The sequence below is a fragment of the Liolophura sinensis genome, chromosome 11, assembly GCF_032854445.1.
Source record: "Liolophura sinensis isolate JHLJ2023 chromosome 11, CUHK_Ljap_v2, whole genome shotgun sequence".
Taxonomy (NCBI): Eukaryota; Metazoa; Mollusca; class Polyplacophora; order Chitonida; family Chitonidae; genus Liolophura; species Liolophura sinensis.
The window spans coordinates 27,744,223-27,769,368 of record NC_088305.1 but is presented as its reverse complement, the minus strand read 5'-3'; the positions used below and the strand labels follow the sequence as shown (position 1 = coordinate 27,769,368).

General features: G+C 38.7%; 3 protein-coding genes across 3 annotated transcripts in view; 2 read left to right on the top strand and 1 right to left on the bottom strand.

The window, feature by feature from the left end:
• Positions 1-733: 733 nt before the first annotated feature.
• On the bottom strand, positions 734-10,808 carry LOC135477928 (oxidoreductase NAD-binding domain-containing protein 1-like). The gene is made up of 7 exons (XM_064758151.1): positions 10,719-10,808; positions 9,732-9,822; positions 8,583-8,689; positions 6,211-6,352; positions 5,170-5,397; positions 3,765-3,855; positions 734-1,891 (listed from the first exon to the last, which is right to left on the bottom strand). The coding sequence occupies exons 1-7, from the start codon at positions 10,799-10,801 to the stop codon at positions 1,725-1,727; spliced, it is 909 nt and encodes a 302-aa protein (XP_064614221.1). The 5' UTR covers positions 10,802-10,808; the 3' UTR covers positions 734-1,724.
• Positions 10,809-11,024: 216 nt separating this feature from the next.
• Positions 11,025-23,075, top strand: LOC135477902 (corepressor interacting with RBPJ 1-like). The gene is made up of 10 exons (XM_064758115.1): positions 11,025-11,176; positions 11,871-11,965; positions 12,872-12,950; positions 14,049-14,113; positions 16,134-16,285; positions 17,589-17,692; positions 18,847-18,932; positions 20,392-20,483; positions 21,667-21,765; positions 22,266-23,075. Exons 1-10 carry the CDS (start codon positions 11,105-11,107, stop codon positions 23,069-23,071), a joined length of 1,650 nt encoding a protein of 549 aa, XP_064614185.1. The 5' UTR covers positions 11,025-11,104; the 3' UTR covers positions 23,072-23,075.
• Positions 23,076-24,118: 1,043 nt separating this feature from the next.
• LOC135478271 (zinc finger CCCH domain-containing protein 13-like) overlaps positions 24,119-25,146 on the top strand; it is a 3,721-nt gene continuing 2,693 nt past the window's right edge. The window contains exon 1 of the mRNA XM_064758544.1: positions 24,119-24,188. Coding sequence (XP_064614614.1) covers positions 24,119-24,188 — 70 coding nt within the window. The remainder of the gene's footprint in view (positions 24,189-25,146) is intronic.

The window sequence follows — 25,146 nt, the reverse complement described above, 5'->3', positions numbered from 1 at the left end:
GTGACAAACTCGCAACATTTCCCCATACAGTCTAATCTGATTAACTTCCAGGCGCATGAGCCCACTTTTTCACCTTCGATTCAAATTACAAGCTCGCTGGGAGTTCAAGTCCAGCTCATGCTGGCTTCCTCTCTGGCTGTACGTGGGAAGGTCTCTCAGCAACCTGCAAGTGGTCGTGGGCTCTGCCTGGTTCCTTCCACCATAATACTGCCGGCTGATGTATGAGTAAAATATTCTAGAGTACAGCGTAAAACACCATTAAAATAAATAAATGACTGGGTGACTGATTTATGTATTTACAATACTTTATTTCTGGTTTCAAGACTTAAATCTATTTGAGTATGGCATAAGACACTCATGAAATAAATAAATAAATAAATTAAGTAACAAGCAACTGCCACCTGAAAAAATTGGACCTGTGAAGTGAACACACCCAAAAGAATGCATTTTGTTGATTAGATAATTTATTGAGATCTGACTGGCATGACCAGACAGTGGAAAGTATTGCCTATTGACACAACGGCTAATGTTTTGTACAAACCCATTAAATTATCAGCATTCTTATGCAATGTATTTCTGTTGTTCACTACAAATAGAGTTAGAGGTTCAGAAGCCCTTTATGATATAGGACACAACCTAGAGACTTAACACTTCTGTGTAGACGTAACACTTCTGTGTAGACTTAACACTTCTATGCAGACTTAACGGATGACTTAACTTAAGGTTACTTCATATCAAGTCTGCCAGCAACCTACGGATGGTCGTGGGTTGCCCCCGGGCTCTGCCCAGTTGCCACCCACCATAATGCTGGCCACCGTCATATAAGTGAAATATTCTTGAGTATGGCGTAAAACACCAATCAAATAAATAAATAAATAAATTATTTCAAGAATTTAAAAGTGCCATTGACAATGTGGTCGTTTAATAAAAAAAAGGCTACTGGCCTATTTCATAAGATATCGTTTCTCTGCATATTATATACATATATATTCTAACATATTTAAAAACATTTTTTTTTTGTTAGTTTTTCTTGGTTTTAGTTGGCTTTTAAAGTGGTCCGTTTTTGGTCCAATTTTAGATGCTACCTGTTGAAGAGTCAGAGTTATTGCCTTGTTTTAACATGTACCTCACCACAACAGGGATCAAATATTGTCAGTGTGGCTTTAATTCAAACTCTGAATTAATTCATTCATTTACTGATCTTTGATAGTTCCAAAAATCTAATATGCTTAGATATATTCCACACCAACATTTGACAAGGCAAATAAGTGACAAATCACAAAAAATTCCTCTTTTTCTGCTCTCAGTGTTCGTGAAGTCTTGGTCACATTAAAGCCAGGGACAAAGGGACAAACTTTACCACCTCCGAATTTCACAGCGTACTTGCACAGACACTTGGTAAATTTCTCTGTCGTTCTGTAAGTTGTGTCATGACTTGGTAAATCATGTGACAAATAAAATGTCACAGGTCAACACAATTCCATGGTGTCTGATTGGTGAGGTAGTTTGTTTTGATCGCCGAAATTTGCCGGGGCGGACACACCAAATGGACAGAGTGAAATCTACGGCTTACCACCCGAACACATTGTTCAGGGAAACAATTACTTAGTAAAAAAAAAGTGTATATTCTTTACAACCCAGCTGCAAATCTGAACGGCATACCTTTGCCCACGGTCTGTTTGTTTCCTTGAATTATTGTCTACCTGCTCACTCCCAACTCCATCTCACCACCATTTTTCATACAGTATTCTTTCAGGTGGTACGTCTAACGTTAACAACTGCCCTTCTAAAGACTTGATCATAGGGAAAGGTCCACATATATAGCAGGTAGTTTGATCAGCTCCAAGTTCTCTCACAGCCTCTTCTATCTCTGTTTTTGTTATTCTCCCACCTGGAGCAGATAAAAGTAAAAGATATGTCATAAAGGTAAAATGTATATTTTATTTTATATATTTTCATTTTATGAATGAGATATCTAGATTTTCTTCATGGATGTCATGATATGCCATTACAGAGATATTGCCATTATGTCATTAAGCCATTCATTCTTCATACTATAATTGTTCAACCTTTTTCGCATGTTTGCCAGGTGTTTATTCAAGCATATTCTGAAGACATTACTCTCTGTACACTGATAAACTTGTACTTTGGTGAAGCCCTGAAAAGGGCCCGTCCAACCAATGTTGTTATGTCTCCAAAATCAACAAAGGAACAAGGAAGTCAAAATAGCATTAAAACAAAAAATGTCCTTGTTTTGTTTACATCCCAAAAATACAGAAATTTAGCTATGAATTAGAGCCATTTTATAACAAATTTCAAATCACTTCATTCAGATAATGAACACAGAACTTTTCACTACTAAATTCCGGAGTGAAAAAAATGAGCTGTATCAGTATAAAATAAAAAGAATATATATACATACTTTAAAAATAAAATAATACTTTAAAGCAAACAAAAAAAAAAGTTAGCCTTAAAAACTTAAGGCAGGATACAAGCGTAAAATTAGTTCATACAGACAACATTTTACACAAGGGAGATCATTATTGCGCCTGTTCGTGGTTATCTCCCCTGACAGTAACTGATTTCCATCATGGCTAAGTGTTTCGAGTACAGCGGAAGGTGTGTAATGCAGACGATCCTATGTTAAATCTATTGTTCTGATCACACCTGAAGTGCATGCCAGCTACATTCTGAGTTTGTCTGGTGTCAATTTAGGGTCCCTTCAACAGACAGAAAACTAAAAAGCCAGCTAAAATCTACACCTGAAAAGATTTTCATTTATTTTTTCAGTTTTTTTCTATACAGATTAATTAAAGGAGAGGAAAACTTAAATTACAAACAAACACCATTGAAAAGACAATGCATTTCCTTGCCGGTGAATGCCATAAAAAAAATTCTAATATGTACCTCAAGATGATAAATTATAAATAAAGTCGACGCCAAAATCCGCTGCGGCGACTCCATTTGGCCTAAGAACTAGTCCTGAAGTTCTGTGTTAGGAGAATTCCATCGGAAACCGCCGAAGTGCAGATCGTACATTTCCGCTAGAACTCTTCTTCTCAGAAGGTAGCGAACAGTACAGTTCGTTTTCCACTTGACGATCGGGAAACCGGAATGTTGGACGTAGATTCTGAGATTACACGAACAAGCTGCCAGTTTTAAGGACACTCACTGGCTGAGAGGTAACACACCCCCAGCATAAATTACAGGGAGCCAGCATTCCCGTTTTCAGACTTTACATAAATGCCAAGGAAAAATCACAAAATTATGCAGCAGGCACCACCAGTTCGAAAAAAATGTGCTCTTTTCAGCTCATAGTCTTATGTTTTTAAGTTTTCTTCTCCTTTAAGTTAAATGCATTCTGATGTTTGAATAGCTCCTAGTACCAAGGATTAAAAGATTACTTAAATAACACTCTCATAAAATTTGCCTGTAGATGAATATAAAAAGAAAAAGTGATGTGATGTCCCAGCACCTTGTCACCGGAAATCATATCACAATTCAAACATTTCACTGCATTTATTTCAGTGATAAAAAAAATGAATCTATAAAAAATAATTAAATTTAGTTTTACAGACAGTTTTTAATGGTCTTTCCCCCGATTGTCACTTCATGTTCATGCAGTGTTTTCTTCTGAAGTAAATGCTTTAGCAGCAGGAAGGCAAGGAAAGCAGAGGCAAGTATATAGTAATTAGGAATCAGATCTGAAACTTTACAAGAACTGTGATAAAGTAATCAACAAAATCAACCTTATGTGTACTTACTTTTCAAAACAGGGTGGGTACACAGTTCTTTTGTGACAAAAAACTGACATTTCACATTTTTGTGGTTCTCTTCCAAAGATATCAATGCATCCTGTGAACAGAAAATCAATTAATAAAAATCAGAGACATCATGGAACGTCCATTGTAAAGTTTTGTTCAAATTGTCCAAGATTGTTTAAGTGTTTTAACTCTCACCTATGGGACCTGTGAACACTACTACAAATCAGGGTTTGTACATTTCAAAGAGTTCAAATTTCCACGCTTTTTATTATCACTTTTTAGGCCCAAAATTCACATTTTCCAGGCTACCTGGAATAAATATTCTCAACTCAAAGCAAAGTAAAATGACCATAATTAGTTGAGCTGTCCTTTTTTCACATCTACACAGCGGAAACAAATATCTCCAGGAGAATGTCAGTATACTATACACAGCAGCTCAGGTTGGTTCTGCTGCCTCAGTTTCAAGCATTTTCCAAACTTAACCCCACACCCCCTGATTTTTCAGGCTTTTCAAGGTGTGGAAATGTTACTTTCAAATTTCAGGCTTGTCCAAGTTTTCAACGCCCTGCCACAATACGAACCCCCGATTTATACTCACAAAAATGAGATTCGTTTGCTGAACAAACACCGCAAGTCTATGTGTCACGTGAACAAAGTTAGTGAAAATAGGTTGGAGTTTGTAGTCAAACATGGTCAAACAATCTACATTAAAATCAAAACATGTCAACTAAAATCCTCCAAGGACATAGCAACCTGTGGAAGGTCGTAGGTTTCCCCCAGTCTCTGCCCGGTTTCCACCCACCACAAAGCTGGCCGCTGTCGTATAAGTGAAATATTCTTGAATAGGGCGTAAAACATCAATCATATAAATAGATAAATCCAAGAAGATACCACCTGTGGATGTAAGCCTGGGCACTTGCCACAGCTCACTTCAGATGCCCAATTATTAGGAACTATGTAAAGTGTATGCTCAGACAAAACCAATCTTATTTTGTGTTTTAAGGGCAAGCAAAGACTAAAAAATCTAAAAGTGGACTAAAAATGAAACTGAAAATCCACCTTTTTATTCTGTCCGATCTTGAGGTTTTTAAGAATTTCATGTTTTTCAAGGCTTTCCAATCATGTAAAGAGGTTTTCAATGAGAAAAATTGCTGGGATAGTCCATAAATGATTTTAAAGTTTTATTTTTTATTTTTATTATCTGCTCCAACATTCTGCCCTTAAAGTAATAATTTAAACTGGTCAGTGGCCACAGTGCCATAGAAAAACAATCGTCAAAAATATCTGAACACATTGCTGAAATGAGCAATGTCTTCCTACATTTCCTGTAATTTCAAGCATTTATGAGGCAGACACTCTAACCACTTTGCCACCACGGCCAGTAAAACTTTAATAGTGTACTTACCTTATATATAAGTTCATCTTCAGATCTGGCTGAATACAACAGCCTAGCTTGGACTGGTTTTTCCATATCTGATTGGTTGAGGTCAGTCACATGACGCAGTATGCTAATGAGAGGATTTATGCCGACGCCCCCAGCTAGCAGAAGTAGGTGGGTAGGGAGATCCCCTGGTTGAGGGTCGTAATAGAAATCCCCACCTGTCCGTACTGTCACCTGATCACCAGTCTTACACTTGGGAGGAGAAAACAGATGAGAAAAAATGAAGATACATGTTGATTGATGACTAAGTGGGTGGGGTAATCCTCAGATTGGGGGAATTCCCAAGAATATGGATGACATTCAAGCCCCCATACAAAACTGTACCCAAAACTATTTTCATTTTTTAGAATTTTTGATGTCACACCACTTTCTTCATCACAATTTCCCTTACTTGCCAACAGATCACTTTTGAAAATAGTTATTTTCTGTAAAATCATATCTGATAAAGTACCTTAGAAGTATTTCTGGATGCAGTTTGCCATTACCTTTTATTTGAGGCACACATAATTTTTCACTTTGTTTACACTTTAAGATGATCGACTGAAATACTAAAGTGGGTGGGGGAATTCCCAGGATCAATATCAGACTGGAAATTCCCGTCTGTATGGAATGCCTGGTCTGATAATACATGAGGATGGAATCAGGATGTATTGAAGACAAACACAACGTAAGTGAGTCCAAGATCATCTCAGGCAATGACTGAGCGACTGATTTACATGTATGTATTTACACCATTTCAATTTCTGGTTAAAAGACTTGCAACAATTTGACTGCCTGGCTAAACAATGATAAGATATATATATATCTATATAAGTGATTCAAGAAAATTCCAGGTCCTACATTCTAGAAACTAGCTTCCACCATTACTTGACCATATTTGATTTGATATGTTAAGGCAGACCATTGAGTCACAATGTATCACCTGATGGCTTTCATGAAAAGAGACAATACTCATTTACACTCATCAGTGATAACAGCATTATGAGGGTCACACTTATAACCTACCTTTTCATGGACCCATGCGGCTGGGGGGTGACTGCTGTGCTTAACTGCTAAGTCTATCATTCCCTTATCACACAGCTGACGGGGTGAGGAACTCATTGAAAATCCACCAACCACATCCACGCCTGGGATAGTCATATCAACCCTGTAACATCATCCACACATGATATAGGCATATCAACCCTCTAACATCATCCACACCTGCTATAGTCATATCAACCCTCTAACATCACCCACACTTGGGATAGTCATATCAACCCTGTAACATCATCCACACCTGTTATAGTCATATCAACCTTCTTAGATCACTCGCACCTGCTATAGTCATATCAACCCTGCAACATCATCCATATCTCGTATAGTCATATCAACCTTGCAACATCATCCACATCTCGTATAGTCATATCAACCTTGCAACATCATCTGCACCTGGTATAGTCATATCAGCCCTGCAACATCATCCAAACTTGTGATAGTCATATCAACCCTGCAACATCATCCACACCTGCTATAGTCATATCAACCCTCTAACATCATCCAAACTTGTGATAGTCATATCAACCCTGCAACATCATCCACACCTGCTATAGTCATATCAACCCTCTAACATCATCCACATCTGATACCTTTATATCAACCCTGTAACATCATCCACACCTGGTATAGTCATATCAACCCTGTAACATCACCCACACCTGGTATAGTGATATCCCTGTAACATCATCCTCAATTGGGACAGTCATATTAACCCTCTAACATCATCCACACCTGGTATGGTCATATCAACCCTGCAACATTATCCACACCTGGCATGGTCATAACAACCCTGTAACATCATCTACTCTCAAACATCATCCACACCTGCTATAGTCATATCAACCCTCTAACATCACCCACACCTGGTACAGTCATATCAACTCTGCAACATCATCCACATCTGGTATAGTCATATCAACCCTGTCCTCTAACATCACCTGCACCTGGTATAGTTACAACAACCCTCTAACATCATCCAAACTTATGATAGTCATATCAACCCTGCAACATCATCCGCACCTAGTATATTCATATCAACCCTCTAACATCATCCTCATCTGATACCTTTATACCAACCCTGTAACACCATTGACACCTGGTACAGTCATATCCCTGAAACATCATCCACACCTGGGATAGTCATCTCAACAATGCAACATCATCCACGCTTGCTATAGTCATATCAACCCTCTAACATCACCCACACCTGGTATAGTGATATCAACCCTGTAACATCACCCACATCTTGTATAGTCATATCAACCCTGCAGCATCATCCACATCTTGTATAGTCATATCAACCCTGCAACATCATCTGCACCTGGTATAGTCATATCAGCCCTGTAACATCATCCACACCTGGTATAGTCATATCAACCCTGTAACATCACCCACACCTGGGATAGTCATATCAACTCTGTAACATCACCCGCACCTGGGATAGTCATATCAACTCTGTAACATCACCCTCACTTGGGACAGTTATATTAACCCTCTAACATCATCCACACCTGGTATAGTCATATCAGCCCTGTAACATCATCGACATCTCGTATAGTCATATCAACCCTGCAACATCATCCACACCTGGTATGGTCATATCAACCCTGTAACATCATCCACACTTGCTATAGTCATGTCAACCCTGTAACATCATCCACACCTGACATGGTCATATCAACCCTGTAACACCATCCACACCTGCTATAGTCATATCAACCCTGTAACACCATCCACACCTGCTATAGTCATATCAACCCTGTAACATGATCCACACTTGCTATAGTCATGTCAACCCTGTAACATCATCCACACCTGACATGGTCATATCAACCCTGTAACATCATCCACACTTGCTATAGTCATATCAACTCTGTAACATCATCCACACCTGCTCTAGACATACCAACCTTGCAACATCATCCACACTTGCTATAGTCATATCAACCCTGTAACATCATCCACACTTGCTATAGTTATATCAACCCTGTAACATCATCCACACGTGGCATGGTCATATCAACCTTGTAACATCACTCACACCTGGTAAAGCCATATCAACCTTGCAATATCATCCACACTTGCTATAGTCATATCAACCCTGTAACATCACCCACACCTGGTAAAGCCATATCAACCCTGTAACATCATCCACATGTGGCACAGTGAAACTGACACTGTAAATTATCCACCACACAGTCATATCAATCCTGCAAAATCATCCACACCAGGTATGAATAATAAAACCTGTCATACATCACAATCATGCAAAATACTGCACGGTATATTCTCCATACAAGACGGCATTCTCCAAACATTTTTTGTCACGTCAGTCTTACCACTGTCCTGCTTTAAACCTCAGTCGCAAGTCATGAACCTTCAACTTTAGACCCTTCACTGTGGCTGACAGCTGTGTGATAGATGTCACTGTGGCAGGGGAAATCACCTGTAAAGAAAGTCTTGTTTTTTGTAATACAGTTACAGCCTTATCAGCAGCATAGCGATTCCCCTTTGCAGTGTGTCACCACCTCTATATAGGATGACAGGGTAAATCAATACAATTTTACCTAGGTTGGTGTATGACGAGAATTAATTAAAAGCAACTGAACTATAATTTCTAAACATTAACAATGTTCTCTGATGTCACTCTTAGATGAGATAATAATTTTTTGATATTCTTTATAGCCATGGTGTAATATATAGTTTTGGGTAAGATGCACTTCACCACTGCCCTCCTGTGAATTTATAGAACACAGGAATATCCCATAGTTGTGGTAGTAACATAACTTAAATGAATGAATGAATGAATGCTTTGGGTTTAACGTCACACTTACTCATTTTTCAGTCATATGACGACCAGGAGTCATCAGGTGTGTGTACATATACGGTGTCTTCTTGTGGCAGGGCAGTCCATGCCGCCAAAGCTAGTGCTTCTGCCACTGAGGTATCATGCCAAAGACACCAGACATGGTACCAATCCAGTCACATTACACTGACACCAAGCCAGCCAATCCTGTTTCCTTGCTCTAACCTCTCAGTGCTCAGCAACAACTACCATTTTGAAAGTCATTGGTATGACTCGACCTGGGTTTGATCCCGAGTCTACCGGGAGGTAGACTCTCTAACCATTAGTCCACCAAAGTGGTTATATATACCTATAAACCTGCATGCATATTGATACTTACATCATTTATACTAAAATATATACCCAATATAATAAAATTCTTAAAAATTAGATCGAAGGTTAATGACTATTTTTTCATCACACTTGGCTTGTTTTTATGTAGGAAAATAACATCATAGTAACATGAAAAATTTATAAATTACATGTATGAATATGATTTAAATAATAAAAAGCATATGTTGTGCAATCAATGTATTTGTGTAGGGCCCGTTAATTGTGTGTACATCTATGTCTGTGATATCACGTCATTTTCTCTTATTCATTTTTACATTATTTCATTTTAACTTATAAATGTTTATCTTACATCTTCCCTTGTGTTGTTGGCTGTTCTTTCAAGATGATCTGGTCGAGCTTGCTTGGCCGAGGTCTGCATACTCATTACAGAGCTATTTAGACTGAAACAAAAACACATTGAGATTTATTAGGAACAAATTAATTGTTAGCCTAAGAACTGGAGTGGCGTGTTAGTGTGAGTAAATGTATGGCTAGTAAGTAAAACATATCAATTTATTTTCAAAGAAGCCATCTTTAAAAAATAAGAAATTTACATGTAATTTCTTAACGTAAAAGAACAAATACAAATCCAGACGCGCTGATCTAGACAAGCTGACAGGAACACATGAAGAGAGGCAGAAGGTCTGCATAAAAATGCATCGGACATGCATGTTACTGATACTGAAATCGTGCATGGTGAGTGAAATGTTTGCCTCGTATGACATAGTTTAACATAACAAAAATCAATGGCAGGGTCAGATTTAGGGCATATCCTGACCTGTTCAAATGATTTGGGGGGCAATAGCTTGGGATCCAAAATGATCCCGACTTTTTTGTTATTAACTTACTTACATGTACATGTACAAATACTTCAGCGAGCTAAACGATCTCTCTCCTTACTTAACATTCTGACATTTACTTGTTGGTCGACATCTACCAACCGAAGGTCAGAAATCTAAAAAATGGAGGTAAATGTAGTACATTTAACGTTGTTTAATTAGTGTACAAATAGTGAAACTGATAACTGTGCCAATCAGAAGGGTGCCTAAACTATATTTGAACTAATCAAGCTCTGTCTAGTCTGAGTGGTCTGATGTTAGATACGATGCACATGACGTTATCACTGATTTCCTAATCTTCAATGTTTGAGTACTTCCAGTCGTTTTGATTCTTTTTGATCACCTGGCAGCGACCTGCATCGAATTATTTATCCAAAACCTTTCTTTCATTTCCAGAGATCTCTTTGCATTTATGTGGCTTCGTTTATCCAGGACACGGATTAAGAAAACACACATACATGCGACGAAGCTGTCTTCTAAATAGCGTTGCGGGTAAAACAAAGGTCATCGTATAGATCGGCGAAAGGAAACAGTAAGTCATGTATACATGTACGTCTCGAGCAGACGAAATGCCGGTCCGCACAAATGGAAAGTTCCGTACTTCATTTGATAAAATTATCAAACTAATGATACCTTAAAATAATTAAGAAATATTTTTAACCGTTTTCAACGCACGTTTAGTAGGTAAATATACTTTAATGTAATGTGATCATTAAATGCGGAAGAGAGGGACGTTGTTTATGACACGTCCGGTTTAAGAAACGTAAAGTTGACGACAGGGAGTGGAAGCTCTTTAACGTTCACAGTTTTGCTGATCTTGTGATTGTCCTCTGAAAAAAGCAAGATGGGGAAGGGATACAATAATTACATGACCAAGAAGTTCTTCCATCCATCGAGCAAAGAGAATATCAAAAGAGTAAGTCGACAGTCGAAATTGGCCAGTGTCGTTGTTGTTTGGAAGGCCTGTACAGCATTTGGCGATTTTCAGTCGAAAACATGAGTAACCCAACGCCTAGCAGAGTTTGGCTCTCGTCTGGCTAGCAGAATTGCTCTCGTCTGTAAATAAAGTTATCATTCAAGAGCAACTGATTATCCCTTTTCTGGTAGAAATTCGATGTGTTAAACATCATTGGTTTGGAATGAACACCATGTGCTGTAGCCTAACCCTGGATGACAACGCTGGTAGGGCTACACGTAGTCATGGATCAGTCCGCTTCAGCCCAGTAGGATGAATTGTAAAATTTCGGAAAGCAGTTTGTTACTAACCTATCATGCCAAACCAGCCACTCCTTTACAATGCTTAGGGTCCTAGGGCACTTGATTGTGAATATCCGGAGATGTCGATCATCATAAAGGTAAATATCCATCCATATTTATTGAAAGTCCCTGTCACTGCTGACTTATCATGTATGCAATGGCCACCATCTACACGGCACGCATGTGTGACCAGGCAGCTGGATCAACCCAAGCCTCCATGGAGATTAATGCAACGAGTGTTGTGGCTAATCACCCTCTTCTTTCATGTCGCTGCCAACTGAGATTTTTGGACAGTATAAACCGGCATGCAAAGCTTTAGATTGTTGACCGTATGACGTTATTCATTTAATCAGGTATGGATGGCCCAGCAGAAACATGCCCATGACAAACAGAAACAGGAAGACTTGCTGAATCAATATCAGAGAGAACAAGAAATGTACAGCAATAGGTGAGCAGCTGATCAAAACCAGTTTTTTTTTACCCAGTTCATTTAATGCCCAGTTTCGCCCACCGACTTGCCAAATGTATCTTATAATCTGCGTGAGGACATCAGGGGTGGCCAGGGGGTTATGGGGACAGTCCACACATGTAATTAAGTTCATGCTTCACTGAGCAGTCTGTATGCTCCTACCACCAACAGTTCATGTTTCCCTCAGGTTTGATCATAATGAATGGGGTACATGTACTTCACAGCAGGTGCACATTGATTGTTTTATGATCGCCATCTTGTGATATTAAAATGGGAATTGAGGAGAAAGTTTGATAAAGTGTGAATACCCCAGTACATGTACCATTATACAAGTGGAGTGGCATGTCAAATATTGATTAAAATGCAGAGCTCTTTGTGTCCAAAGCTATAACAGAATTTAGCATACCAGGAATCCTTACTTGCAAATTACCAGCAGATGATGTCAAACTGAGTTTAAAGCAACAAATACACACGCGCGTTTGAAGGACTCTCTGTCAACTCCCGCCCATATTTCGTAAAAATGAATACTTAATTCACTGCTGATAAAGTTGCTTCGGATGGAATATAGTCATACAGATTGGTTTTATATAGGTACATGCCACTGACATTACAAGCACAGAAATTTCCACATGCCTACCCTCATGATTTTCTAAAGCGAAAAGGAAAAAAAAAATTTTACCTGTCGTTGGAGACACATAAATCATGTCTGGGGAAGTTAGCATATGAGTAATTATTAAACATGCTTTTTATTTTGTCAGATATGTCATTGTTGTGTGATAGAAAAGGGTCAAAGTAGTGATTTGTAGTAGTTTTCGGAATTTACATTTTGTGTTAATTGTATTTGAAATATTTGCTAACTGTTGAGTGTGGACTTTGTTTGACCAGGGCATTACTGGGTGATGAGAAAGCACAGCTGGGTTTGAGTTTCATGTATGACCCTCCACCAGGACTAAAGAAGAAGGAGGTCAGTATTATAGCTTACCTTTGTTTCATGCAGTCCTCTGGAAGCATCATGCACAATTTTAACATAAAACTCCTATGACCAATACGTTAGATTGTCTGCTTTGTAAACCGATGTTGCAACAACTTGGCTACAATACTGACTAAGTGGCATTACGCCATAATCATTCATTTGCAAGCAGATGGCCTGGTTACAAGATGGATGTTGGTCATGCGTAGACTGTTAGGGGCAATTCTGCTGCAGTTGGTAGTATTTAGCATTAGGAGGTAGGCCAAGTAGTGGTCAGCCTTGTGTCAGTATATTTTGACTTTGACTTTGTGTCTGGTGTCTTTGGCATGGTATTCCAGTGAGGCACTACTGAATATATTGCCATGCCAGCCTGCTAAAAGGAAACACTGTTTTCATGTGACCAAAATATTGCTAAAAGCAATGTTAACTCTTAAACAAAAATAGTACAATCCTATTGATGCTGGAGGAGTTTTTAAAATCGGTAAATGCACATTTATTCTTATGTTGTTTGATATACTTGACTGATGAGCTTCTGCTTGCATGATGTTTTACATCTTGTTACTGTATTTCACATAAAGAATAGGCCTGCTCTGAATTAACTCCCTTGTTACCTGACAGCGACTATGACATAACGCGAGACTAGTTTTTGATATATGGAACTACGAGAAGTGGGATCATGTTTATCACAGCATGCAATATGTAGGTTATGTCGCAATGGTGACAGTTATTTTTCTAGGCAACAGAACATAATAAAACATGACATGAAAAATGTTGAGAGATCAAAAATTTAAGTCAATGTTTTCAGCTTAAGAGTTTGGTGATGTTGTCTGCTGTATTTAGTTATGGTCATGATTTTGATTAAAACTAAAATCTGCCTTAAAGCCAGGTCATGAACTAGCCAGTGCTGCTGATGGCTCGGAAACTTGCCTCCAGACATTTTCTGAGGTCCCACCAAACCACAGCTTACTCCTAAAAATGTACCTTTCAAATGGGAGAGTGACTTTAGGGGAGGTAATTGGGTGCAGCCCTGTTATACAGTAATGCATGTGCATAAGGTTAATATCCAGAGTAAAAATGTCCATTGTGTTCCAGAAAGAAGACGATGAACCTGAATTCAAGTTTGAATGGCAGCGGAAGTTTAATGCCCCGAGAGAAGCGTACGTAACAATTTTTTCCCAGTGTTTGTATCATTTCTCTTCTTACATATACGTCGTAGCTCTAAATGGTTATTTGATTATGTACATGTATGTTGGACAGTGCTGATTTTGGATGAAGACACGTAGGAAGATAGGCAGTGATCATCTGTTGCCAGCTTTTGTGATCCTTGTTCCGTGTATGTTTACATTTAGCTGTGCCATGATCAATAACATAATGAATTCACATCCACGCAGTGTTTATGATTGTACATACTTTCATCCATATTGGTTTTTACGTTAATGGATCATGTTAAGGTATTGTGTTGTCTCTACATATGTGAATGCGATTAATGAGATAACTGACCTAAAAATTCGACCTCAAAACAGAATTTTTCAGGGCAAATAAATGTCATGAGATATCACTGCTGGTGCTAAAATTTACATTTTCCAAGTAGGATATCATCCTACTTTTCAAACATTTCTCAAAGCACCTTTCTAAAATCAGTAAAACTCCCTGAATCTGGAAAAATGAGCAACTTGGTCATGGATGAAATTTTAGGTCATTTAGGGTATTAAAGACCAAGAAAGTTTTTTAACTTAATGACTGAACATTTCCTCAGCCGTTCACAGGGTTGCATTTGCCACCCATAGTACATGGATTGCCAAATGCAGTTTGTGATTTGCATATGCGGTAAATTTGACATTCCCTACAGTGTCTTTTACCACCTCTATGATTTACAACTCCATAACATATGAAGTCACTGCCATGCAATCCTTGGGCATATGATAAACAGTCATACTTGGGACAGTATAATAATTTTGGTCTTTCTTGTTAATTTAATGGCAAGATCTTAGCACTAAATAATTAGAGAATCATATCTGTGTATGACAGAGTCAATCATTGTAGGTTATGTTGTTTTAGAGGTCAATATTTGAACATAGCGCATGACTTGAACAAGCTTGAACTGCTCAATCAGGGGAGCTACCGGTATTCTCTGAATGACTTGTTGGTGACGAGTGAGCCAACAGAAATAAAATCCAGATACTCAGTAAAAATAAAGCTGAAAATTCACATTTTTATGTTGTTTGATCTTGATTCCCTTTTGTTTTCAAGGCTTATCAGTCATGTAAATATGTCTTCAACAGGAAAAAAAAAAGATTTATTCTGCCCCTAAAACAGCAATTTAAGTTGGTGTGGCCTTATGCCACCTTTTGTGACATATTGGTTTTGCATGTTAACTCTGTATTTAAAGGTTTGCTTCATTTAAGCGTTTCAAATAAGAAAATCCAGTATGTTTTGATAATCAACCTGAAGAGTGAAGGCATTGCCCATGATCTACCTTGCTGTGACAGGACTGATGTTCTGACTGTCTAGTTTTGCTTTACAGCTATGATTTACCTTGCTGTGACAGGATTGATGTTCTAACCGTCTAGTTTTGCTTTACAGCTATGATTTACCTTGCTGTGACAGGATTGATGTTCTGATCGTCTAAGTTTTGCTTTACAGCTATGATTTACCTCGCTGTGACAGGGTTGATGTTCTGACTGTCTAGTTTTGCTTTACAGCTATGATTTACCTTGCTGTGACAGGGTTGATGTTCTGACCGTCAAAGTTTGGCTTTACAGCTATGATTTACCTTGCTGTGACAGGATTGATGTTCTGACCGTCTAGTTTTGCTTTACAGCCGTGATTTACCTTGCTGTGACAGGATTGATGTTCTGGCCATCTAGTTTTGCTTTACAGCTATGATTTACCTTGCTGTGACGGGATTGATGTTCTGACCATCTAGTTTTGCTTTACAGCTATGATTTACCTTGCTGTGACAGGATTGATGTTCTGGCCATCTAGTTTTGCTTTACAGCTATGATTTACCTTGCTGTGACAGGATTGATGTTCTGACCGTCTAAGTTTTGCTTTACAGCTATGATTTACCTTGCTGTGACAGGATTGATGTTCTGACTGTCTAGTTTTGTTTTACAGCTATGATTTACCTCGCTGTGACAGGGTTGATGTTCTGACCGTCTAAGTTTTGCTTTACAGCTATGCCAAGGATGATGAGACGATCCGTGACCAGCCCTTTGGTATCGAAGTGAGGAATGTGCGCTGCATCAAGTGTAGGAAATGGGGTCACGTGAACACAGACAAGATCTGTCCTCTTTTCTTCGAGGACTTGACAGCTGAACCGCCTCAGCGTAAGTCCCTCTTCAATAATTCCCCACTGAATTACCTCCTTTGAAGTCCCTCTTCCATTTAAATTACGATTTTTTTTAGGAGTGCACTGTTGTTAGATGGGACCTCTGATGACAAGGCGAATGACGAGTTTCAAAATTAAAGCGCCTTCACAAAACTTTGTAATTTACGAAAAATTGATTGCTAAGTTTTGTGAAAGTGGCTCCTACTGTCAAGACTGATTTTAATTTTGTGAACTGATTCGGAATGAACAGGATAAATGTTGTATAATTTTTTAATCTGTTCAGAGGAATTTTAAATCCCATAATGAAATTCCTGTACATATAGAACAGATAGCATCAGCCAATATAAAGCATAACTTGGTCGTAACTTTAAGTGCATTGTTTGTGTTTGAATGTGGAAAAATAAAAGCATAATAATTGCCGAGGTGTATGAAATACCCATTCCTGTAATTTCTACCCAGTTTTGTATGTTTACTCTATTTCTTCTAAAATTTGGGACACCTGGTCTGCTCATTTTAGCCAATATATATATATACTAGCAGAAATATTGAATTTCTTTTTTCTCATATGGTTAGACCATCTAATGAACAACATACTCATATCTTTACTTTCCCAAAAGACTGGCAAAGAAATATAATATTCTATATGTAATATTATAACACTACTAATATCTGTCCCAAATTTTAGAATTAGGGTACGTAATTTAAGTAGTGACAATATTGTGCTATAGTAACTCGTCAACATTAGTTGAGGAGACCCCCCAGTTACCTCCTATCATATTTATTTATTTTATTTGATTGGTGTTTTACTCTGTACTCAACAATATTTTACTTCTATGACAGCAGCCAGCATTATGGTGGGAGGAAACCCACGACCATCCACAGGCAGCTGGCAGACCTTCCCACACTTTCCTTCATAATGCTGACTGCTGTCGTATAAGTGAAATTTTCCTCAGTACCCTAATTCTTTAACCTTAACGCACATGAATAAACAACTTTCAGTACAATATATGCACTTTTATAATGAGACTCTGGATACAAAACTACATCGGTTGGATTGGCCAATTTCAGGGCTTGACAAAACGTATACTTGTATCATTCTACATAGAATAATGTCTTCAGAATGTGCTTAAATAAATAGCAGAGGTGTGGAAAGGTTGATTGGTTACAGTACGGTGTAAAGCCCCTATCAAATAAATAAATAGGCTGATCCCAGTCAGTACATGTACGTGAAAAGGTTAATGATGTTTGGTATGAAGTGTTTATTCCTTCATTACATGTGCATGTGGAATTTCGTATTTCAGCTGGACAAAGCACTGAACAGTTGGCTGATAGTTACCAGGAGGAAGGATTCATGTTAAAGCAAAGCATCTTATCCAGGTTGATGAATTCTGGTGCAGCCAACGAGGTAAGCTGTGGTTGAGAGATTGAGAAAAGAGCTTGTTAGCTAGGCCAAGAAGGGAGTTCAAACTCCTTGGTTGTTTAAGGTAATGACAGTCTTACTGTCATGTGACTTTTAAGCAACTTTTGTTGGTATTAATTTACCAATCACCTGTCTCACTATGTTCCAGAGGCACAAAAGACACCTCTTGCCTTTAGAAACTTTCTCAAGTTCACAAATATTCACCTCCTCAATTCGTCTAAAAATTTTTGACATAAGAAAAATAATTACAAGAAAATCTATGGGAGTAAAACTGCAGTACTTATCCTTTAGAAAATTTTTTTGGGGAAAAAAAAATGGATTTACTCTGGGAAACTTACAATTTTTCACAAAGCAGACGATATTTAAGTTTTGATTTTATTTTCATACCCTCCAACGACATGGAAAAACATGCTCGTAAAATAAGAATTTGTATGTGGGAAGGTCTGTCAGCAACCTGCGGATGGTCGTGGGTTTCCCCCGGGCTCTGCTCGGTTTCCACCATAATGCTGACTGCCGTCGTATAAGTACGCCGTAAAACACCAATCAAGTAAATAAATAAATAAGAATTTCAATTGGCGTGGCTTTTGTTTGTATACAAAACTACAGCTCTATTTAGGTTATCTGAGGGTTTTGATGAGTGCATGTGCTTGAGAGTGATGACCTGACCCACTGTAGGCTCTGTCAGAGTTTTCTTCACTTACCTTTATCACACGGCTATGGTGTTCAAGCTAGTTATAATCTGTAGTCCATAATGAAAATGTGAGTACTGTTTTTAAACCAAGGAAACAATGGTGCATGTACTTGAATGTGAAATTGTCAAGGAAAGTAAGCAACATTTGCCCGAAGTTTTGACAATCCCAGGGGCACCTTTTTACAAATTGGTCGCAGTTTTCGCCTTGAATAACTTCCACGTTAACACAGGTTGAAGGCATATGTAACCATGGTAAGTGCCTTTCACTTAGCGTTGTCACAGCTTTGTAAAACAGCGACTCAGAAACTTTGCGGCAGATTTTTGAAAGCATTGAGAGAGAAAGAAAAGCAAAGCATTTCTTTTCAGGTTACGCCCAGTGAACATTTTCTAACGATGGCCTAACTTGTGACACTAAGACAAGCATGATCGTTGTGGTGGTTGTTTTCAGAAGCTGGTAGGCAGTGAAGATGAGGATGACCCAGAGGTCAAATTCCTGAAGTCATTGACCCCCAAACAGAAGAAGAAACTGCTAAAGTGAGTGTGATGTAGGGTACTTATTATATTTGACATTTTGACCGTGATTAAATTGTTCATTTTACTTGATTCTGAGGGTTTTGTTGGGGTTTGGATGGAATGTAGGATAATATCCTACTGGAAAAAGAGTCATTTCCAGGACTGGAAATAGTAGTTCAAAACCTGTATTAACGTCTAAATATGCTCTTCTATTGATAATCTATTTATTTAAGTATTTATTTACTTTGTTGATGTTTTATGCAGATAATTTTATGTCTCAATTTTGGGTGTAGTCAAGTTGATAGAAACAGGAACTGCATTGAGGTAAATTCCCTGGAAATCCCCAACCCCTGGCCAACATCCAAACATGCGGATTCAAGCATGTAACCCCAGCCTCGGGCAGCAGTTTTATTGAGATTTCCTGCCTTTTCCAGTAACAGTCTACATGGCCCTGGAGGCATTAAGCTATTGGTATAACTGTTACCTTAATTCCTCAACCTTTTAGCATATGAAACAGCAACTTTCAGTGCAATTTATGTCCATTTTTAATTTGATTTTGAGGACAAAACTACATTGGTTGGAATGGTCAATTTCATGGCTTCTCAAAAAGTATAATTTTATCAGTGTACAAAGAATAATACCTTCAGAATATGCTTGAATAAACACTTTGCAAACGTGCGAAAAGGTTGAGGAATTACAGTAGCGCCATATAAGTTGTCTTACACGAAGTGGCATTCACATTGAGCTCACTCTGCAAGTTTAAGTCTGTATGTAATACATGGATAAGTATGTCTGTTACTTGCCAATGGCCGGTGGTTTACTCTGGGCTGTCCGCTTTCTTCTATCCATGAAGTGAAATATTCTCAAGTGTGGCTTTTAAACAGCTCAGTTGGTTAGTGCGCTAGCACAGCGTAATGACCCAGGAGTCTCTCACCAATGTGATCGCTGTGAGTTCGTCCAGCTCATGCTGGCTTCCTCTCCGGCCGTACGTGGAAAGTCCGCCAGCAACCTGCGGATGTGGGTTTCCCCTGGGCTCTGCCCGGTTTCCTCCCACCATAATGCTAGCTGCCATCATATAAGTGAAATATTCTTGAGTACGGCGTAAAACACCAATCAAATAAATAAATAAGTAAATAAAGTCAATCAGTCATTAACATAACCTGGTTGGTAAAGGGCCGAAGGTTTATGCTGATGACCCATGAGACCATATGCCCAGTGTGCAGCACAATGTAGTGATGAAGTTCTATCGGCTTTGTGATACCAGCTACAAACATTTGATATTGGAAAGGTGACTTATAAAGTAGAAAACAGTACCACACATATAGCTTGGGAGCCATTTAGGCTATCCCTGTTTGATGTTTCTTCTGTGACATTCAGTCTCTTCTGAGAAATGCAAGTTGATATGCTCCAGCTTATAGAACTTCATGAAACTTGAGTTTCTTCAAAACAATGTTTTGAAATTTTTTGTACATTGTCACAGAAAGCTTGACAAGATGCAGAAAGGGAAGTCTTCGGAGAAAAAAGGGAAGAAAAAACACAAGCACAAACACAGGAAAGGTAGCAGTGATTCAGGTAGGTGAGCGAAGCATTCTGCAATGTTTCCTCTGGCCACTTAACCTTAAATTTTACACTCTTACAAATGCAGAAGAGGTAGCAGTGATTTAGGTGGGTGAGGGAAGCCTTCTGCAGTGTATCCTCTGGCCACTTAACCTTAAATTTTACACTCTTACAAATGCAGAAGAGGTAGCAGTGATTTAGGTGGGTGAGGGAAGCCTTCTGCAGTGTATCCTCTGGCCACTTAACCTTAAAGCTTACTCTCTTACAAACACACAAAAGCTGGCAGTGATACAGGTGGGTGAGCATAGCCTTCTGCAGTGTATCCTCTGGCCACTTAACCTTAAAGCTTACTCTCTTACAAACACAGAAGATGTTGCTGTGATTCAGGTGGGTGAGCATAGCATGGTGGAATGTTTCCTTCGTCCACCTGACCTCAAATTTTACACTCTTACAAACACAGATAAAGGTAGCAGTGATTCAGGTGGGTGAGCATAGCCTTCTACAGTGTTTCCTTTTCACCCAAATGCAAATTTTACACTCTTTCAAACATAGAAGAGTTAGCATGGTGCAATCTTTCCTCTGGCCACCTGACATCAAATTTTACACTCTTACAAACGTAGAAGAGTTAGCATGGTGCAATCTTTCCTCTGTCCACCTGACATCAAATTTTACACTCGTACAAGCACAGAAGAGGTTGCAGTGATACAGGTAGATGAGCATAGCATGGTGCAGTGTTTCCTCTGTCTACCTGACCTCAAATTTTACACTCTTACAAACACACAAAAGCTGGCAGTGATTCAGGTGGGTGAGCATAGCCTTCTACAGTGTTTCCTTTCCACTCAACTGCAAATTTTACACTCTTACAAACATAGAGGAGTTAGCATGGTGCAATCTTTCCTCTGTCCACGTGACATCAAATTTTACACTCGTACAAGCACAGAAGAGGTTGCAGTGATACAGGTGGGTGAGCATAGCATGGTGCAATGTTTCCTCTGTCTACCTGACCTCAAATTTTACTTTCTTACAAACACACAAAAGCTGGCAGTGATTCAGGTGGGTGAGCATACCCCTCTGCGGTGTTTTCTCTGGCCACTTAACCTTAAATCTTAGAACCTTGGGCACTGCAAAAAGTTTACCTGTGTCACTGAAGATAATGCATTTTGAAGTCGTTTTGAAATCAAATTCTTTCTGTTAACAGACCAAGATGTTAAAGGGAAGTCTCGCAAATCCAAAAAGTCGAAACGTCGAATCGAAAGGGAATCTTCAGAGTCTTCCAGTGACTCACAATCTGACTCAGGTGAGATAACTTTATATGTGCCACTCACTTCACATCAAACCCCAAAGGTTTTGGACTTGTGACTAGCTTCTCACAGAACTCTTCATTTTGAGCCAAAATGGCCCTAAAGGGTATAGTATAAGGGTACCTTGCAACCTCCAAAATCTAGTCTAATTCTCTGTTTTTCCTCCATGCATGTAACTCACTGTCATCGTATGACTGAAATATTTTTTTGTACAGTGTTCAGCCCCAGTTCATCAACAGTCAGATTAATAAATAAATATTTATTTATTTATTTGATTGGTGTTTTACGCCCTACTCAAGATTGTTTCACTTATACGACGACGGCCAGCATTATGGTGGTTGGAAACCAGGCAGAGCCCGGGGGAAACCCACGACCATCCACAGGTTGCTGAGAGGAAGCCAGCATAAGCTGGACTTGAACTCACAGCGGCCGCATTGGTGAGAGACTCCTGGGAATAAATAAGTAAATTAAGTTTGTGTTGTCCATGTTGTTGTAGAGTCTGATGGAGAAGAATTCCAGAGGAAAAGAGAAAGAAGTAGAAGTGGTGGTCAGCATCATGATGACAGACATAGACGTGACATGACGCTTTCCCATCCTGGGAGTTCTCATAATAACGCCAGGCGAGATCCTCAAGGGAGACAATCTGTAGAGAAGTATGGAAAACACCGAAGAAATTCATCTTCTAATGAGACAAGAGAGCGAGGGCGGGACGAAAGGTATGCTGAGGAAACGGCCAGGGACAAAAAGCAGAGAAGAGATTCTGTGGAGAAATCCAGAAGGCAAGGGAGGGATTCTAGTTCTTTTGAAAATCCAAGGCAGTCACGTAAGGACTCGGTTGAAATTCCCAGAAGGAAAAGAAGGGACTCTAGTTCTGTTGAAAAATCCAGAAAGCAACAGAGGGATTCCAGCTCTGTTGAAAAATCCAGAAGGCAGCGGAGGGATTCCAGCTCTGTTGAAAAATCCAGAAGGCAACGGAGGGATTCCAGCTCTGTTGAAAAACCCAGAAGGCAACGGAGGGATTCCAGCTCTGTTGAAAAACCCAGAAGGCAGCAAAGAGATTCCAGCTCTGTTGAAAAACCTAGAAGGCAACGACGGGACTCAGACTCTTCTATTGATAGGGGCGTTAAGCAAGCGAGACAAGACAGAAGACAGAGAGAGAAGCGTAGACGGGACTCTGATAGTAGTGACAGTGAACATGATATGTCTAGAAAAATTAACAGTTATGCCAAAAATCAGCAAAAGTACAAACCAAGGCGATCTCCTCAATCTAGCCCAGCTCGTAATTGGACGTTCAAGGTATAGAAGTCGTAGCAGATAAGTCTTTTCAAATTTGAGCCAATATCGTTTTGAAAAATCAACTATCTATTAATTTTGTGAAATGACGTTTATTTTTCTTCTATTTTTAAACCATGTTTTAAGTTTGAATTGTTCTAAATTTTAAAATTTGAACATGATTTGTTTTTCTGTATGTAATGGTATCCTTCAGTATTGTATTTTGTCAGTGTGTCTAAAATGAGATCATTTTTAGTTTGAGATTGGACATATTTTTGGTTTGAAGTATATGAAGCATATTGATGCAGCCAAGAAATGTTGTTTGTCGATTCTTGTATAGTGCATGCTGTGAGATACAGGGCACAGTGCTTTTAACACTATGAAGACATCTGTTAATAGGTTATACTGTCCAACTTTATCAGACCAAAGACTTCATCTAAGACAATGCTTAAATGCTCATGTAGAATCTACATCTGTGGGTGGCGTCACTTCAGTTCAAGGCACAGTGGAGCAGATCTGTGAAATAGGTTCATATACTGAGTGCGTGTGTACTTACATCACAATGACGTTCTTTATCGAAACGGAATTGTAGTACTAGTAGTTTACAATTGAAATCTTAATTACAATTGTAGTCTTAATTATTGAAATTATTGAGAATCTGGTCCTCTAAATATTAATGTTTGGGATGACAGGCCCCTAACTAGAAATCAAAAGGGGCAGAATGCAAAGGCACAGTCCTCAAGAAATGACCTGGGTGGCAGTTTCCACTGCCTATCTATTAACATTGTGTCTGACAAAAAAACAGGCAGGGTGCACATTTTAGGGGCAAGATGCAACACCCCTCTAAAAATGCCTAGCTAGGGGTTTTGATGACCTCTCCCTATATTCTGTCAACAGTTTGTGAGTTATGGTCAGATTCTTGCGTTTGACCTTGAACTACAATGAAAATAAACTATTTAAGATTACGCGGAATAGTTAGCAGGCAGTGATAGCCACCTCTGAGCCTAATAAAACATGACAGCAACCTTATCAGGAATTTTAGCCAATGAGAATTCATCTTTCGCTTAGCTACGCCAAATGGCATCACTGTGTCATTGTCGTCTGGAGTACAAATACAAAGATGGCACTCTCTATGTGATGGACAATTGTCATAAAGTTTAGAAGCAAAAACTGAAAATTTTTGAATTTCCCTTTGGCCTTTTGATTTCATCGATTCAGAGTTTGATAGGCCTGAATGAGTGATATTGTCTTACTGACGTGTGCTGGAAATCGCTATGATAATTCAGTTGTCTCTAAGATAATAGTTGTGATGTGCACTCCATACTATAACCACTGTTATTTCATCTGATATTTCCTTATTTACACTTGAAAAGTTTGAAGAATCAATTTGTGAATGGGTTGTCATTTTAGAAGAACATTTGTCAAATTCTTCAGACTGCACATGCATGAAGAATGAAAGATGTAATGATTTCCTGGGGCATTTTGAAATCTTGAGTATGTATGCTTTGCTATCTATGTATAATGTCTCTATACATTTGGGTGTATATAATTAGGCATATTAAATACGCTGTGCTGGTGATTAAGAAATGGTTATGTCATTATAAGTTAATTAACTTAAAACATTGCATTCATTGTCTTCATCTTAAGCTTCTTTAAAGCTGCATTCTCATGATGTGTCATAGACGGTGTAAAAATTTCATTCTAGTGGTTGTCTTTGATATGTTTATGGGACAAATTGCACCATGAAAATGTGACTGCATTGTAAATAGAATCCCAGACTCAGATGATGAACAATATCAAACTGACATGATGAACACTGAGATAATAAAGATCCCCAAACTCATGCGATGAACACTCCCAAAGATAATGAAAACTGGCTAAATCGGATGATGCACTCACCCCACTCTCTGACGAACACCCCAAACCTATATGATGAACAAAAACGATGAACAAAACTTGGGGTGATGAATACCCACAAACTCGAAACATGAAAAGCTCTAAAAGATGAACACCCTCAAATTCAGGTGGTGAGCAACACAAGGACATGTATATACAAGTACATAGGACTTCTGGTGAAGTACGGTTACTCTGATTTACTCGGGGTT